At 40.0% G+C, this 19,661-nt stretch overlaps 1 protein-coding gene across 9 annotated transcripts in view; it reads right to left on the reverse strand.

Moving 5' to 3' along the window:
* Positions 1-2,549: 2,549 nt before the first annotated feature.
* The window catches only part of ZFAND6 (zinc finger AN1-type containing 6), a 36,485-nt gene continuing 19,373 nt past the window's right edge, over positions 2,550-19,661 (reverse strand). For 8 of the 9 annotated variants that reach the window (XM_051796975.1, XM_051796971.1, XM_051796974.1 and 5 more), the window contains 5 exons: positions 13,740-13,909; positions 12,702-12,813; positions 10,468-10,568; positions 4,129-4,242; positions 2,550-3,523 (listed from right to left, as the gene is read on the reverse strand). In XM_051796975.1, coding sequence (XP_051652935.1) covers positions 3,375-3,523; positions 4,129-4,242; positions 10,468-10,568; positions 12,702-12,813; positions 13,740-13,890 — 627 coding nt within the window. In that variant the 5' untranslated portion in view covers positions 13,891-13,909 and the 3' untranslated portion in view covers positions 2,550-3,374. The remainder of the gene's footprint in view (positions 3,524-4,128; positions 4,243-10,467; positions 10,569-12,701; positions 12,814-13,739; positions 13,910-19,661) is intronic. The other variant, XM_051796968.1, reaches the window with a different exon arrangement.

Raw genomic sequence — 19,661 nt, forward strand, 5'->3', positions numbered from 1 at the left:
CCACCAGGAGCTCAGCAGTCCTTGAAGTTGCAAAATTCACACCCAAAACTGCACTTTGTGTTTATTTTAGTTTTGCAGTGCTGCACCTCTCTGAGTCCTTCTACTTTCCCCAGATAGTTGCAGCAGCTTAAAACCAGAGAAAAAAAGCAGCCAACCATAAAGAGCAGGGAGGCCGATCCTTCTGCTTCCAGTCCTGACTTTCTCCCACCTGCAGGAGAAAATTGACCCATTTTCAGAAGTAGAAACCACTGAGGGAACATCCTTGAAATTAGAACTAAATAGCAGAGACCGCCTATTTCCAATAAAAAATTAGATATTTATGACTGCCAAGCCAAAGAATTGGTTTCCTGCTCATTTTTTTTTTTTTGGCAGTCATCAGAAGAAACGCATCAAGTTTTACAGCCAGAGATTTGTGCAAGATGATACAACAGCATCCATGACAGCCCACCTGGGACAGCCACTTACTAGTGGCTCACAAGGTGCTGTTTAAAGGGGGTTCTTCTTTAAATAATACAATGCATAGCACAAACTTGTGGAGAAGTTCCTGTAAAGTTCCTGTACCTAAGGTACAACTCCGTTCCACTGGCTGTTGGAATTGTTTTAAACACAGTGAAAATGTTTCATAGCAACACTGGAGGATTTGGGTTATAGAACCTGCTTATTCCAAAAACAAAGCAAAACCACATTGAAAGCGTGTTCCAAAACACCCTGTCCAATGCAAGAAGACATTTACTCAAGCATTTTGTAGTGCTGTGAATATGCTGGTGTTGATTAAAATGTTAACCTGCTAACCTCGAGCTGATGACACAAAATACAGAATGAAAAGCAGATCAGCCACCAGGATAACACAGAGCCAATGCCAAGGCAAACAAACATGACACACAATTCTCAGGTGTCAGGGAAAGGTGGATTTCCAGTCCAAATGCAAGTTCATGCATTGGGAGCATATACTCTTTCCATATTCTTAACTCTGAGAGACCTGCACAAGCCAGGCCAAAGGAGGTTTGTTAGATGGCTTGGAGAAGGACAGGTGTGGAAGCAGAATAGCCCAATGCAGACCTGCCTCACTGTGGGCACTGCCAGGAAAGGATCCTGGGAGCACAGCTGCATTTCCTACACTGTGATCAGGAGCCAGAGGTTGTTGCTTTTTAACAGGTGGTGGTAAAGGTAGTGTGTGAATTCCAAAGGCAGTCACTTTTGTTGTATCATTTCTTTTTTCAGTCTCTCAGACACCAGAAAATACAAACATCACTCACTTTCCCCCCATTGTGAAATCTCTGGTGTCTCCACTCTGCATGGCCCAGAAGTATCAGTCATGTCCAAGGCAGATTGGTGGGGAGGGTGCATAGGGGAGAGAAAGGGACACACTCAGGAAAAGGGAGAGAACAGAAAAGGGGAAGAGGGAGAAATCAAAGTGGATTAGAGAATAGGGAAGTAGCAGCAAAGAGGAAACCAAACAAACAACCACCAAAGATGATGCTGCTGCTCTTCCACGGTCTGTGCTGTGCAAGAGGAAGTGTTCTGAGGAAACACAGGATCTCTGACCCCTGATAAGGCAGGCCATTACTGAAACTTGCCAGTCAGAGTTATTTATTCCTTCCTTCATAAAACCCATGTGCTCATAGATTATGGTTACAACGTTTTTGCAAGCACAAGCTACTTCTTTTATTATTGGGTCTTGCAGATTACTTTCTATAGCTACCAGAGAAAGCTCCTTCTGCTGCACAGTTTATATCCCAAATGTAGTGCTTTATCTACTAATTGCCAGTCATAGCTTTTAGAAAGCATTCTGAATTTTAAAGGATGGAGCCAGCTTTGATTAAAAATTTAATGTTTTAAATAAAGCCATGCAATTACATTTATTTCACAAATGCTTCAAAGCAACAGCAAGTCAGCCAGTGAAATTTCAACTGCAGATCAGTACCATTTGGAGGGAAGTTGGTGCTACTTTAGTGTGGTGTTAGGTTTGGTGATAAGCAACACTCGCTGAAGTTTCCATGGCACTACAGAAACCACCTCAAAGTTATGGAGAAGACCAGGGGGGTTGAAGGGTTGAGGCACAGACTTTAATCTCATGACACCTGAAGAAAGACACTTACTGAGCACCTTCACAAGACAATAAAAGAACAATTCCTCCTGCAGTGCTGTCTGTCAGATCCCAAACCCCACGGCTCAATTTCCTAGAACCAGAATCACACACATGGCTGCTCCACATCTCCACTGATCACATCAGTTTTACCTGCAGGTCTGCCCCAGCTCAAGTACACTGTCACAAATGACCCAAACTCCTGCACACGAATGACACACTGCATGGGAAGCACTCCCTGGGCAGAAGCAACACACAAAGTAAAAAGCTTCTGGAAACTGGTGTCTGACAGTTACCAGTGAAAAGGTTAAAAAAAAAATAAATCAAAAGTTAGCTGGCATTGGGATAGACATGATTGCTGTGAATAAATACACTGTAAGTAAAGAAATCACCAGTGGAAGGTCCCCATTAAAAGAAAGCAAGAGAAATCCAAGTTATATATGCCAGTGACAGCCACAGGGGCTCAGATTTTTTTAAATTTTATTTAATCAAAGTTAAGACGTGGATAAACATAAATACAGCACAGGTACTTCAGATCATTCTTCATATTTGTGTACAGACAAACTGATGGATGAAATCCCAATGAAAACTGCAGTCAATGAAGTGCATACAGCCTTCCCCCCACACACACAAAAACAAACCCCAATTAAAAAAAAAAAAAGAAAACAACAAAAAATCCCCCACACAATCTCAGCACACACTCTCATTACAAATGATTCATACATAAATAGGTAGAGGGTGCAAACAAGCTAATATGCGAACATGTATAACCTCTCGTTAATGGGAAAAAAAACCAGAAGCAGCCATAATGATTAAAATACATTCAGTTACTGATAACTAGTTGTGCCATACAAGGCATTATCAAAAAAAAACAAAAAAAAAAGGAAATTGTGCTGCAGAGAAAAGCTATATACAACAAGAAAATAAACTGCAAAGTTAACGCATGCATGTTTTATCCTGGAAAAGCACAGCCCTCCAATATTTTCTCCATGTTTGTTATAAAAGCCCTCTGCACTCAACTAAAATTAAAATGATTTTAAAGGATAATATTTGTAAAGTTTACTTAAGTCTTCAGCCACAGAAAACTGCAATGAAAATAATGTTCAGAGTCATTTTCAAAACAAAAAAAAAATGAAAACAAAAAAATCTATTCATCTGATGACATGCATGATTAAAAGGTCTAGGCAAGATACACTGCTCTACGTTCCTGATGACTAAGGAAAAAAGCTCAAGTCAATTTAATCTGCAGATGGTCAAAGGATTTTTGTATTCCAGCAGAAGCAGCAGTTCAGATCTTCTGGATCTTTTCCCCAACAACTACAGGATTCTCTTTTCTGATCTTCTCAGCAGCATCAGCTTTGTAATTGTAAGAGCAACTGTGTACATCTGAGTAACGGTGCATTCCACAGTAAACGTTCCCACACCGACATTCGAACCCTGTGGACAGAAACAGCAGCTTAGACATTTCAACATTCTTAATTACACTGGCTTGTTTTAAATCCTGAATGTATTCACTCACTAGCAATAAATCTCAGTCACCAGTGTCAATCAGCCAAAGAGCCTCTGCTGCAGAAAGCATAAGAATCACAAATAATACATTTTTAAGTGATCACAGGAAGATTTGATTTGACCATTCCTTCCTATCACACGATACACTAGCACAGAACATATTCCTAGACACCTCGTGCTCTCTTCTTTGTTTATGAACCTTCACCCTGCAGAACTCAAGTTCTCAGGCCCTTTCACTTGACCACTGCAAAGCTGGTTAGTGAAGGGCAGCAAACTATCATCCAATTCCTCAGCTAAGCAGAGTTCCTAAGGGAAGTATTTGGAATTATGAACTTCACTTAAAGACAGGAGGCTGAAAAACAAAATAATACATGAAAAACTAATCTAGCAAGAGTCAGCAAAAACCATCTTTGACTAAGTGTTATCTCAAATCAACATCGAGACGACCATGCCCCATCTTCCCTTTAAGAGAACATTTCAAAGGTCCAAGGCTTTGAACAACAAATCTCAAAACTGAAATCAGTATTTCTTACCAGTAAGTCCAACCTTCTTCCTGCACATGAAACAACGATTCTTTTTCTGTTTTGGTTTGTCAAGCGACTTGTCTTGTTCTTCAGGTGTAGGCTCTGCATTCTCTGACACTGAAGCTGACATTAAAGAAGTTAATAAGAACAGTGGAAAAAAAAGTCTGTCTCTCCCCTCCTCTAAGTCCTACAATAATTTAAAGTTCATGATGTACAATTAGTTTCCACACCTGAAGTGTAATGGTGTCTCAGCAGTGACTGCAACTCCCTCCTTCTAGACCGTCAACATAATTTAAGGGGAGGATTCACTAAATGCTCACATAAAGTTCACAATACAATACCATAAAAAACTCAGAGTAATTAAACATTAGGTTTAAGAGTAAGATTCAGATATGGGACGATAATCCAACACCCCAGTGTTTCCCCACAGCTTACCAGCCCAGTTCCCACAATCTGCTTGTAAGAAGCACTGTATGTAACAGGATTGGTTGAGCCAAACACCCTCTTTCAAATCCTGAATCAACACTATTTTTGCTGAAGGCTGCAACACTGAGACCACACAGAATGTAGTGTTTCAGAACAATATCTACCACTGTGATGCTGCTGCTCTTGCACACCTGGAAAAAGCCTACACAGGAGCTAGTCACTACCTGGGGTGAGAAACATCAGCTCTGGATACACAGACTTACAGGGAAGAACTACACTGTCCTGAAACACAGAAGGAAGCAGGTGAACACCTAATTTTAAAGATGCTTTTGCTAAGGCCACTTTCAACCTACTTTAATGTTCTCTCACATCTAAAAGAAACAGGTTATAGGTTGTATGGGAGAATACAAACAAGTAATGGTAGTATTTGCCTGACCCAGGTAAAAATAGAAGTTGGCTGCTTTTCCTCAAGTATTTGCACATTCCTTACATTACAAAACAGAAATAGAAACCAAAACCCCCAACTTCATTTCAAGAAGGGCTAAGAGCCAACCTCTGCCTAATGAGACCACAGCAGAACAAGTCTCCAGTAAGGCACACAGAAGTTAGGAGTATTTGCAGCAAAGAACAAAAGCAAGCTCCAGCTGGGAGAAATGTCAATGGAAGCAGAGCTAGAACCAGTGTTGTGAGGAAAGGAATACAACAGTAAGCTCAGGCATTTGTCAGGGAAAAAGCTGCAGGCATCTCTGTGCAGCTGGACTTTTGTTCAGCAGAGACTGTCAGATGCAGTTCTGTGCTAGTTCTACGCCAGTCGACAGCCCTTCTGCATGACAATTCCAGTGGGGTTTTTCCTGTGCTGCTATTCTGATGATTTTTTATTTTTAAAGGAAAGGGCACTTATCATTTTGTCTATGTATCAAAACATTATAGTCTGTACTAAGCAACATCAGTGGGTAGCAAGATACCTGATCACCAGCAAAGACTTTGCCTGAGGGGACAGTGTATTCCACAAGTTCATCTAGCAAAGATACTATTACACATGGTTTATTAAATCCTTTTAAATCACCATGTATGTTACAAGAAGAGCTCTTCTTTGTCCTGAAATTTCTAACAACGATAGTTGGCAAAAAAGCTTCAATGGCTTTAAAAGGCTGTAAAGGGCACATTCCTGAGTGGACAGATAATATCCAAAGGTTTTTGAGATAAGAATCAAAAGCAGCAAAGACAAAAATAGGAGAGGTAAGTACCAGAAGGGGCAAGACTTACTCAAATGAATTTCTGCAGCTTTATATGAAACAGACATTGCAGTGTTTATTAATTCATTAAGGCAGCCTCATGCCATGAATTAGCCTCTAGCAGCTAAGACTCTCAAGCTTGCATTTCCTGTTGTAGCAAAATCCAGTTACCTCAATATAAGTTTCACTAAAAGCCTCTGTAACTATTTGCTAAATTTAGGGAAAACTGGCACTCTTCCCTGCATAACAAGGCTCTCATACATACTTACATTTTCTTTGTGCGTATGGCTCTCACATTAAAAAGGTTTAAAAATATTTAAGAACTGCTGCTCAGTGTAGAACTGAGTGGGAAGATTCTTCTACTGTGCCACAAGTCACTCACTTTGTATCTGCTGTAGTAACCATAAATTTTAGGTCTCAATTTGCACAGAAGCCAGAGATTTGACTCAAAATCCTCGATGACAATCACGAATATCCCAACCACTAAGACATCCTTAGATGACCAAGTGCCAGTGGTTCAGTGCTCAATCTATAAGCTAGTTGTGATGACCACAACAGAACAAAGGCAGGTAAAATACAAGACTGCCCAACAGCTTGGAGCTTGCAGGAAACATGTTGCAGCCACTCCCAGCTGCTGGACTTCATCTGGATTCCAGGATGCTGCTGCCTGCTTTCCTTGAACAAAAGTCCTCCCTTCCCCAGCCCCAGTTCTGCCTTTAGCCAGAGCACAGAAGCACTGGCAGCACCAGTACAGGGTGCCAAACCAAAAAGGAGTAAGGCATGAACACACACTCATTTTTCTGGAGCTGACAAGTTGAGTTGGCTGCTAAAAGTTCCCTGATTTACAGAACACGTTCTTAGCTGATCAAAACAAGCAGGGTCTGGATTTCCTCCTAAAGGTAGAAGCTTTTCCTGCTTCTTTGTTTGTGCCAACCCTGCCTGAACTTCAGTGTGCTCTGGCTGACCACAAAAACAGCACCCGCAAGACAGAGTTCACTCCAGCACTTGCAAATCCCTGAAGGCACAACTCGGCTCCCTGTGTGTGCAGCAAGACTCCTGACACCTCATCTGTTCTCTTCTCTCTCTGGATGTTTTACATTTATCACCCCTGCATAACTAGGCAGAGCCTCTTAAAGAAAAAGGTTCCTCATTCCCACAGGAAGAGAATAAAAAGCTACATTTAATTCTTAAGAGCACCTGATTAGATGGCCTAAGAAGAAGAATCCCCACTCCACCAGACAAATGAAATGTGAAGTTAATCCTAAGCAGAAGATCACTACTTCCTAACATTTTAACACTAAACTCAACTAATCAGCCTAAAATACACTATTTCAACGTTAGGAAGAGGCAAATTAAGTAAGAGCACACTCATCTACAAAATTTAGCTTTAAATCTCTCTGTTGAATGTTTCCTCTCTCCCTGGAGCATTCATCCAGTATATCAGGATATCCTATATTATTTTCTACACTTATATCATAGTCATACTCTACCTCCCTGGTACTATCACAAAAATCTCAAGTATCCATCAATTCCTTTCCCATACTGCCTACTGAACCAGCCCTGTTGAGGTCCACTGAAACTAAAGCCTTTAGTTCAACTGCATTCACCTTTGGTCCAGGTTACCTCCACACAAAATGCTGCAGTAGCTTAATTGTTTTAGTATCAATTTTTTAAACTCAGTCATCAATGACTGAATTAAACAGGTTTACCTCACTAAAACCTAGATGTGCCCAGTTATTCAAATCTAAGTTTGTACTCTGTTTGTTCAAAGTAGTAACCACACCACATTACGTGAGTGATGGCATTTTGCAATGCTAACAATACATGCTCCTCTCCAACTCACAATAAGTTTGAAAATCAGAGGGGCTGGTTTGGCTTTCTCAAGTTTTCAGCCCCAAACAGGCCGAGAGCCCATCTAGTGAACTAACTAGCCCATTATGAACTAACATAAATTGTTAGTTCAATTTATACTTTTAGCCCTATGTTCTTCAGCTTTAAGAGCTCCATAAAGTATGTGCTGGAGTGCTCCTGCCTTCCATAGCAAGTTTCATTTACCTTTGAAAACCTGCCTGAAATACAAGGTATGAATCCTAACCTCGATGGTTTTAAACTCATTAATCCTAGGGAAGGGAAGTGCCTCTTTACCCGCTTGCAGGCTTGCTGGGAGGCAGCCTGGTTAATCCTCTGGCTAACAAATCAGGAATCCTGACTGGCTAATCCTAACAGGGCTGTAATGTTAAGCAAAAGGTACAACAGCCCAGGAGGCAATCTAAAATGATTTGGAGAGATGCTCAGAATAGAAGACAGCTTCTAGAAAAGCTGGATTGTACTTAATGAGTTTCATTTTAGGTCATCTTTAATGGTATCTTCATGGTATTTAAGAACATTAAAGTTTAAAAAAAAGTCTAGTACTACTATCAAAGAGCATCTGGGCTTTTTGCAGTGTTGCATATCTACAAGTATCACCACAGAAACACTAACTGTAAAGCCTAGACTTATATTCTATAGTTTTTCCTCTATTCTTTTGCAATGCATAAATTGAACAAAGAAAAACAGATCTGAACTGCTCTTTGGGATTTTTATCCCCTCATGGTTTTAGCTTGTCTGCAAACAGCAAGGACTGTGTGCACACAGCACAAGTCCCATTTATCTGTCTGCTTTAGAAAAGTAATAATAGTAATCTAAGAAAGCTTAATTGTTCACCCAATCTTTCTTTCAATGCTGTTGTAGCCTGGTAATTTTTGTTTTAATGGCAAGTTACGGGGAACTCAACTAAATACAATACATGACCTTACACAAGTAGCATAGAACAATTTGCCCCAAAACAGACATTCCCACAAGGCAAGATTTTAGCAGAATAAATACTGAACAAGTCATTAGAGCAGACATAATTTCTCCTTTTCCTACCCTAAATCAACAGAAGTAGCATTAGATGTTCTTCAGTCTGGGACCAATTACCACATTGTTGTGATTTTCTAATTTTTTTTTTAATGCTAGAAAGTCAGGCAATACTAAAAGAACTTTGATTTACACATTTGTATTATATTCTTGACAGCAGACTGAAATTCAAATGTGGGGAAAATAAAAGAAACTTTAGGATGCACAACTGTGACACCAATTCAATGAAATCCTCTTAGCATCCATTCTAAGCTGCTTTCTTTCCAAACTTACATTTTCAAATCAAAATATTTAAACCTGGAAACACTACATTTCCTATAATTTTCAGTTAAGGGATAGCACAGAAGAAACTCCCAAGGAAATAAGGTTGACCCTGCCACAGTGAGTTATAAATAGGGACTGTAATTTAGAACTGCAACTACATGGCAGTGGTATTCTTAGTTTAGAAACTAGGGTACAAAGAAAAGGACACAGGACTCAGCTGAGTAATCTAAACACCTGATATAGGTTGATCCTTGAAACACATACTGTAAAAAAATGAAGATATGCCCCCCAATTAAAAGCTTTAAGTTGAGAAACCTATCTTACCTTCTACTAAGAAGAATGAGCTTTAAAGGTGGAGAATTAGAAGGAGCACAAATTTATCCAAATGAGTAAGAAGTGAACCTTGAGAACCATCTCAAAGATTAGTAAAAATAGTAATAGCATTAAAAACTTTTCTCCTAAGTTTTACAGTCACTGTTTGTGTGACCAAGGACGTGTCCTTACCCAGCACAGTTGCTGACTAATGACTCTCACATTCCACCCCACAAAAAGGGACAGGTCAGGTTTAGAAATCTGAGAAGTAAAACTTTGATACCAGAGGTACACTGAAAGTACTAATATTTAGCATCTTTAAGTGGAATTACAAGTTGTACCTGTGGAAAATCCAAACTCTTATGTTTAGACAGAAACGTGACTTCACCCACTAAAGCCTTAACTGTGTCAGCAGAAGTAAAGGCAGAATACTTACTGACTTACCTTTAAATACTTTTTATAACGTCTACAGGTTACAAATCTGAGCACATTTTGTATATTATCTGGCATTTTTGCATCTCCAAAAAAATATTATTAAAAATTTTTAGTCTTAAGCTCTGAAAGCTTGCACACAGAAAGAAAGTAAAAAAAAACAAAACCTTTACACTGTACCAGCAATAAGGATTTTAGGTCAATATACTTAAAACAACCCACTCAGCCATTTTCCTTCAACCAAGCATAGTCTGTGGTTTGGTAATTTTATATTTGATAAAATGAATTTTAGTAGGTCAAAATATTACACCACTACAGTTCATAGGTGAAAGGTTCTTTTGTAGGTGTTTCCTGTTTCTAAAAGATATTAAAGCTGTTTTTGCAATGGTTATGTCATAACACCCTCTATCACAAATATGCTCATAAACCTCTCTGGTATCTGCTGCAAATGGTTCCTCTGAGAGGTGGCAGATACTCAGAACTCTACTTACATGTAATAGCTGTAGCATAAAGATAGAAAAAAAAAGGTTGATTTACAATGTGCATTTCCAACACCAATTAACACACTTGTTATGGCAGATACTGACATCACCAGTGAAACATAACAGTTTTCAGCTTGACTTGCCTTTTAAGAAAAGAAAGTTTATCCTTATTTTGCCTTCTGATTTCACAGAACATTTGGGTTTGAGAACCAGTCATCTCTTGAACAGGAATATATTAAGAACAGTCAAAGTTTAAAAACATTATTCCTAAGTTCTCCCTCTGAAAACTAGGCACCAACCTTGCAATTCTTCTGTCTCAGGTACTGTTTTGTCCACAGCCGTACTATCCGGTTGGGATGATGCTACAGATTCTGTTAAAAGTGACTGACTTGACACAGGGCTGGAAGCAAAAGAAGACAGTTACAACTTTTATGATGCATTTCCACGTTCTTTTCCTGAAAGGGATACATTAGAGCACCTCTTGATGAAAAAGCATGCCAGAACTTCTCACACTCTGAAGTTGTTTTTATAATGATTTAAAAACACCACAACCTGAACTGACAAAAAAGGTAAACATTTTTTGCATTCATACTGAATGCAATAAACCAGTTCAACTATAAAAAGGGAAATATTTGGGGTAGTTTGGCATACCATCTTTTTACACAAAAGCAACAATGCAACATTCAATACACAAGGATTTTTATAACATAAGTGAGCAAGATAATTGTAGAGGAGCTACTTTTGGTGTTCTAGTGATAGGAATGAGAAGATTGCAGCATGTCTATGTTTCCAGCAATAAAGCAGCTGCAGCTGCACACAGAACCCCTTAGATTTTCACAGCATAAAGCAGTGCTGGCCAAACTTCCACACCCTGTCAGTCACACAGCTAAATCACAGCCTGACTGAAAACTCACAGATGAACACCCTGAACAGATATACAAGAAACCAATTCAATACCAGCAGCCGCTCCCAGCCAAGCTGCTCATCCAGGACCAGGCAGACCTGAAGTCCCAAGCAGCAGGTAGCCCTACCTCATTCACATTATTTGTTTCTTCCTTTCCACTTAGGGATTCACTTTGAAGTCAAACAATTGGATTATTCAGCAGCCCATGAGCCAGCAGACCATGACACTCCCCCAGCAGAGGTCCACAGCACAACCAGAGTACTCGAGTTGCAATTTTAACTGCCAAGAACTGCACAAAGGTCTTCAACTGCAGCTTTGGTTACACTGTCAATTTACTGTATGTGTCCTCAGAGTATTGTAAGTCTGAGGTATTCCCAGAGACTGAAGTTGAATTCCTACTTTTTATTTTAGAGAAAAAGCCAAATAAGTGACACCAATTCTTTTGAAGTACAAGTCCAAGAGCAACCATCCACTTATTTCTCCTGCAATCAAGCCAGTGATCAATGAGGTGCTTTTATTCTCTTTCATGATTCTACAGAAGTTGTATGAGAACAAAGCCAAGGCACTGTAATTGGTTCAGATCTGTGCACTGACCTGGATGACTTTTCTTTTTATTACACACACCAGAAGAGTTGTTTCAGGGTAAGATATATATTTTCTATCCCAACTAGAAGTCTCAGAATGGAAAGACTAAATATAGCCTCAAGCATGGCACCTAGCTCTCGGTTCATATGCAGGATCCAAGCACGAGATAACACGTCCTATAAAAAGCTAGGGAGCAGAAAACACAGTCTGAGCAGAATCAGCCAGCAATAACTGATGAAATCACCCTCAACCTGTGTTTTACTACATTCTGATTTAAAAAAAAAAAAGTTGGAATGAGTATTTCTGCAAGTTAGCTTCCATAGTGTAACACACTAACACTTTTCACTCAAAAAATTTCCAAAGCACTGGAGTTGCTGTTGGTTGTGTCATTCCAAACTGAAATCCAGCCACCAAATACAAACATTTAGCTTTTACAAATGGAGAACACTTAGTAAGTCTGAGCAGTTTGCAAGAGGACATTATGTATCCTTGAATAATCCAGATGGAAATTACTTGTTTAATAAGAAATCAGTTCAGTAGCACAACATGTACCAAGATTCAGAGATCAGTTCAGTAGCATAACTTGTACCAAGATTCAGATATCCTTCCCCTGTCCTAGTACTCTCCAATCTTTGTGAAACAACTGGCTCTTAACACATTATCACACATTTATTTCTGAAAGCTCTAGTAAGCAGCTCTCTGCCATTTTACAAACCCCTCAAACTTCTAAGGTGAAAAGAGCTCTCCTTTGGTAAACATACAACTGCAAGTTGTGGAATCAGAAGACTAGCCAGACAAATCTCCTCAGAACAGCATGAAGCTGGCAATGCTCCTATTTGAGGTTAAATTCTAAAGACAAATTTCCATTTGAATGCAAGATGAAGCCAAGAGATCTGCTAGTATTCACCATGAGATCCCATGCTTTAAAGTCAGCAGTTAGAGCTTACACCTTCCCCTAATTCAGGTCCCAGCATTTAAACTATGCAGGATCAGTACACTTCATTTCACCATCTTGACACAGATTTTTACATAAAGGCACCTTACCTTGGCTGCATAGATGGAGTCGATGTAGAATCTAAAGTGGACTGAGTTTCCTGGGCGCTGCCTTCTGTGCACTGAACCGGTAAGGACTCGGTTATACTACTGACAGAGGCTGCTGGAAGACACGGACCAATGCAGAATGTGTTACACTACTGCCTGGGATTACAGAAGTTACACACTGCAATTACTCTTTGACCCCTATGACACCAGCCAGGAAAGTAATTGAATCTCTGCCTATATCATAATGAAACATAACTTTACAAAAAAGTAATTATGTTTGGCCATATCTCCATCTCATTCCAGCCCCAGGCCCCCAGAACTTACACTGCGGAGAATTTTGAAGCTGGAGATTTGAAATAGTTACTATTTTTTGCTAATTAAAGCATCGACAAACAGCTTTCTCAGCATAAACTGCAGTATTCTGACATAAGAAGCTTGGGGTTTGTTTGAAAAACCAAGATGGATCTGTGAGAAACACTAACATAGCATCCTAATGCCAAATTCAGATCCATTTTGAAGTTGTAGAACTTAGATCCCCAGATTTCAATGGAAGCTTTTTCTTCAATTTAAAAGGTCAAGTTGAAGGAAAGGATAGTACAGAGGGTGCTGAGCTAAAAAGAAGTATCTGAAGACAAGGAGAAAGTATCAAGTGTCTACAGGTTAATCCTTCAGCATGAGGCTGCAGAGATTAAATACCTGTATTTTAAATGCTTTTCACAAACATACCCCAAGGTAAATCTTATCTCTACTGTCAGTAATTTCAGGAAAAATATGTTGGTATTTTTTCTGCATTTTTAGATCTTCAAATTGGAAACCCTCAAATGACTACCAAAGGTATCAGGAGTCTACTTCTGAGCAGATTAATCGCAGCACAATCATATTATGAGCATTTCATCCGGGCTCATTCCATGAGGGAGAGCAAACCATTTTACTCAAGCATCTTACTGCTCCTAACATCTAGCAGTTGGACATGAGCAGGAAGCTGCTGTCCACCTGTGTCAGTCTGAGCTGCTCAAACACACATATGTCGGTGTTACTTACCAGGAGGGCTAATTCTACCATTACTGTTCTGCCTTTGAAGATGTTCTTTGTAGCACACTGAACACATGCCATTTGTGCGAGGATTCCCGTAAAATCCGCAGCCAGTGGAACAAAGCATAGGCACTTGGCTACGGTTCGTTTCTTGAGCCATTTTCCCTTCTTCTATAAACCTGAAATTGATACACACAACCCAGTATTTAGAGGCCTGACAAAACCTTTCCTTTACAGTTGACATTTGAAAATCTGAAGTTTCCCATAGCTCAGCAAAAAGATCTTCCAGAATAAATGCCTTGTGGGTAACTCAGTGCCCTTTCCCAAGAAGTCCATAAAGTCTGCCCAGTACCACAAATACAGTCATCTGTGGGCTTTGCATGACCCACACATTCAGACCCTCCCAGCCCCACCAATTTATGCTCAATATATACCCACAAAGAAAATTCGTTTCAGCAAATATTGGAAGCATCACTGCATCTGTCAGTCAGGTGAGGGGAGATAGGTGAGGGGGACAAATCAGGCTGAATTCTCCTTGAAACCTGAACACCTAATACTGTGCATGAGAACTGCAAAATGAGAGACCAGCATGGTAACATAGGCTTACTTACTGCATAATAATTATAATTACCAGCAGTCACATGAACTCACACGTCACTGTTTAGTCACTGCGTCATTAGTGAAAGACAACATGACTTCTTACCACAAACCCCATGTTATGATTTTTCACATGCAAAAAAAAAAAATAATCACCCTTTCAGTCAAAAAAATGAGACCAGGTACACATACCTATTTATCAAGTTTGTGTGAAAACCTAGAGATATATGAGTTGCCATGATATTTAACATCCTTAGATTTAATCTTCAACTGTATAATTTATATGTTTCTGTCCCTGGCTTGTATTAAGAAGGTTTACAGATATTTACAAGAAAACTAGAGCAAATGACCATTTTCATCAGTATTCTGAGTCTCCTAATTATTATCAAGTGATCTAACTTGTAAATCAGTTTTGACATCTGTCACTTGGTGAGATGAAATTAATTTTCCATTTTTTACCCCACTCTATAAATATACAATTGCCTTTTAAATCAGTTTTGAAAGAAAAAACAGTTTCTCATTAAGAAACTATGTATATTAAGGTATCAATTATTTCATTCAAGATCGACTTGGGTCAGTCATTTTATATTTCCTGATTAAAAATTAAGCTAAAGCATGTGTGATTTTAACTCTTTAAGTCAAACCAAAAATGAGCAATATTACTGAAAAAAAACCGAAATCAATCTTTCAAGTAACATCAGTATATGTTTCAAAAGAAAAGAAAAACAAAACAGAGGGAAAGTGGTTTCAAGATAGTTGAATACTTCACCAATTGCCACGTTATAAAACTAGATTAAACCACTGTAAGAAGCACCAGGGTAAAAAAAGATTTCCTTTTACATAAGATGCATTTGGTTTCAAATACAAACAACTTTCCCATTATTTTGTTTCCAGACAAATCTCCTCATCTCCTCTCACACCCACATCCCACTGCATTTTGTTTTTATTTCCCCAAAACATATGAAATTGATACCAAGAGCAAACCTCTGGGTTGCAAAGCCAACAGTAACACAGAAACAAGTCTTCTGCTCACAGCAATAAGTGACTCTTAGGATGAGAAGGTGTTCAAGATATATGATAAGGAAGATGTACAGGCAAGAAGACAAAATCTGATAGTACCTTTTTCAGCTTCAACCTGCAATTAAGCTTATTCAGCTGTTGATTGCACTCCCCCACCCCAATATAGAAGCACTTGCTTTCGACATACAAAGCCCCCATTGACCTCACAGGACAGCTAAATTTGATTTTGCTGAAGTACTGTACTTGTAGCTGAAAGACCACTTTCATTCCTGCCTTTCCCCAGACAGCCCTTCAGAGTGAAACTGCAAGTAGTGCAGTGGGAATTTAATTTTTATGCTGGGCCCAACATCCAGCAAAGCCATTTCAGGGGAGCGTAAATGAAGACGAGTTTTCTGTGCTTTGGTAACTAGAAACAATTTAAGGATGAAACCTTATGCAAGTCACTCTTGGCATAGAATGTTTAAGATTGAAAGACTAATTAAAAACACTTTTGACTGAGAATTTCAAGTGCTAATAGAGATTCAATGTCACAATACACATATTAATCCTTTTAATTTTAGGCAGCAGCATATTAAAGAACCCTACCACACTAACTTTCAAAATGTACCATGATTGCCTTTCTGTTCAATATCAGCTTCAAGCAACACACGGGAACTCAATAACAGCATCAGCTACTGCTAATATTCTCCAACACAGTGCTGCTGAAGGGACCAGGTGCTAATGCAAACACAGCATAACAATCTTTAAGACGGATGTAAAAAGATAAATAATTCTGCTCCCATTTAATAAACAAATTGTGAAAGGTGCACAAAGATGCCCAGATGAAAAACAAGAAAAGCTGGCCTGAGTTCCAGCTAAGCCAGTTCCCAAGTTCATTAACCAGTGGGTACTGTCACCAGCCAAAGCACAAGCCACTGGCATGAGCTTCCAGAACACTTAAATCTCCAAGGGGAAGTGCCAGGGATTCTTCTGAGGAGTTTTAATAAGGGCCACAGGAAGCAGAATATCCTTCATTGGTTGCTAATATTTGAGGAATAAAAAGAAGAGATAGGATCAAACTGATGCAATGTTACAAAGTAAAATGAGAAAGAAATTGCACCAACAAAGCAGCTTGTTGTGTTTGAAGGGGGCAATTGTGTACAATCCCCCATGCCAGCTCTAGTGCTCAGCTGGACCCTCACCCACCCAATCAGTGCCATGAACTACCAAAAAAAAAACCACCAGGAAAAAAAAGGGCTATCACAACCACATACAGTTTTCTGACAGTTCAGTGAGCTCAATCAGATCACATACCAAAACACGAAAAGTAGAAAGCACAACAGAGGAAAACCTCTGGAATTGATGTGAGGGATGACATGTGACCAGGAGGAACAACACATGTTTTAGCAGCCTGTAAGCTGCTGAGATGGTTGAACTCATCCATTTGAGCCCTAAAGCCACAGAATGCCAAACCAGTATAATAAGCTCTCACTCCCTCATGCTGTGCCCTCCCTTTCAGTGCTCACATGCACCAAAATGAAACAAGGAAGTGATCAAACTTAAAGTCGACCACTCCATCTTCTGCCAATTAGTTTCACCATAGACTGGTTTCTCAGCTCCTTTGTCACGTGTGCTGTTTGGGCAGGAGAGAGGGTCTAGCTGCAGACACGTGTGGAGCCACTTGTTTCAGCAGCAGAGAGGCTTAAGGAATTAGGAGAACCACTAGCCAAAAACGGCATTGAGAGAGATCCAAGTGCTGGCAGTTCCTGGCACTGCACCTCAGACATACCTCTCCCGTACACATCCACTCCCTCCCTCGGGAGGGCAAGGGCCGGGATGACACAGCACTGAGCCTCAGGGACTTCTCCTCCCCACCGCCTGGGCAGGAGGAAACGGCCACGGGCAGAGCAGCCGGACTCTGTCCCCAGCTCAGCAAACATGAACAGCAGGAGATCATTGAACAGATGTTTTTGGGGGAGGGAACGACCTCCAATCACCCCAGTTTTTGGCTCAGCTTCAGATTTTTGTCTCAAAACTGTCCATAATTCCTCATGCAGGGAGATCCACAGTATCGCTGAGCCCAAACATCCCATAAGCCAGTAATGGTGGGCACTCACTGCTGGAACGGTGCAGTGAAAGGGCAAGCCCACTCCCACTGCTGCACACCCCTGCCCCTGCCTCCAGTCAGATCAGTTCAGTCATCTGATGGAAAAAACAGGACTATTTATTCTGGTGGACTGGAGAGCTTGCTGATCTGACAGAAGATCAGCTCCAGAGAACTGACACACACTGCACAGGAAGTGACATGTCTAAAAATAGGACGACCCTCTTTAGGGGCAGTCAGCTCTTGCTGAGCATCAAGCCCACTGTAAAATAAATCCCAAGTGCAAGTGCATACCCTATTCTGTATTTCAAAACTGGTCTCCTAGCTTGGCTTCAGTATGAAACTGGAAGCAATTTCATACCTAAAGTGACTGCAAGGTCTTAGGATCAACATGACTACATGTATGTCCTACTTGTTTGAGGTGTCACAAAACAAACGTTGAACTTGTAAAATTCCTGGAAATGCCTCTGGGCTCTGTCTGTTCCCCCCGAGCTGTGCTTGCACAACATGCACAGGGCAATTCTTTGAATTCTGAATGTTATTCTGAATGCAGAATTGATTCCTTTTAAAGAAAAAAACCCAGAACAACAGACTCTTTACAATATTTTAAGCACATTTCCCTGCTCTCCTTTGCAGTATAGTTGTATAACCAGTTGTACAAGCACTAATGAGAAGGAAGTATATTAGAAGGAAGTGCAAGAGCCTCAAACAACTCCTCTCAGTGCAACCCCAGAACATCCACTTTGTTGAAGATTATGGAATAAACTGGCTCTTTTTGCATTAGCTGATAAATTTAAGATGAAATTACCTCCATTTGCTTCTCAGAAATATTTATTGTTACTATAAGCATGGCAGGACATAGCTCTGCAGGCTAAATCCTCCTTTGGTGCTTAAAGTCTACCCATTCCAAACAACCTGATGCATCTATAAGGCCTTCCTCCTTACTACTGCTGCTACGGGTCCCACCTTTCCCCCCTCACTATAGCACATCCTCAGAGTAAAGTCCTCTCTGTACCAAGTAAAAATATATAAAGGGCATTCCTGACAGTAAAATGTATAGAGTTGAAGCACTAAAGTAGGGTAACTCTTATGGCCATCAAGTTCTCTGAGGAAAGAGCTACCTCTTCCAATACTTTGTAAAGTAAATAAAATACTTGTGCACATTCTTTTTCCACAGAGCAGGCACTGCAATACTGGTCTTCCCCCTCATCTTCTTCTCTTTGTTTTAATTAAAATGTTTATATGCTACTAGTTTCAAATAACTGATACTCTAGCTTTATAGACTTCAAATGTTAATCAGTAAGATCAGAGAGAGCAGCATTTAGCAGGATTAAACACACGAGGTTTAAGAATAATCTCTTTTCCCCCCCTTCTCAATAAGGAAAAGAAAGTCCCACACACAGAAGCCAGCCTTCTGTTCAGCTGTCTTCCCCAAAGAAAAAGGTCTCCTAAATTCCAGTTATCCTCATACTTCAGGCTGCGGTAAGAAAATGAGATCCTCACATCCACTGCCCCAGCTGAAGTACTGTCTTGTGTTCTGCAAACACTCCTAAAAATCTGTGACTGGTATGGGAAGGATCTCTCCCAAATGCTAACGCTGAGGTTGATGAGACCACCCAAATAGCATTCTGCCTCAGCACCACACCAGACAGTCTGAACCTCACTAATGCCAGCTCTGAAACTGCTTCTCAAAGAGAAAGCACAGCACTTGGTGTGAGCTACTCTTCCCTGTGAAAGACCAACACACTGACAGTTTTACATGACACTCAACTCAAATAATGAATCCAATTTTAACAAGTGATTAAAATTTTCCCTCCTCTGTCATAATCACCTCTATAATGAAACAGTTCAGCACTGATTTAAGTAGCACCAGTACTAATGGTCATTTTCTTTGAGTTAATGAAGCAAGGAAGAAATTGCAGAAGTGGTATTTTGCGCTGCCTAAACATATAAAGCTTCATCCCAGGCACAAATAAAAGCAAGACATGTAGTTGTGCAGACACTTCACTTTAGAGCATGTACTGGCACAGACATCCAATAACCACCTGTACCACCATATGAAAAGGCATGCTGGTACAAAAAACAATAAATAGGAAATGCATTCCTCTACAGGCTTATCAAAACAAATGGCAAAAAAAGGCCCAAGAGCAGAGTTCTGTTGAATCTTGCTGCAGAAGTTACCAGAGCACTGGCTGTGACTGAGGATATCTCTCCGTAGTGAAATTTGGTGC

This window comes from Manacus candei, unplaced genomic scaffold, assembly GCF_025592945.1.
Source record: "Manacus candei isolate 608988 ecotype Guabito, Panama unplaced genomic scaffold, ASM2559294v1 h1tg000046l, whole genome shotgun sequence".
In the NCBI taxonomy this organism is placed as follows: Eukaryota; Metazoa; Chordata; class Aves; order Passeriformes; family Pipridae; genus Manacus; species Manacus candei.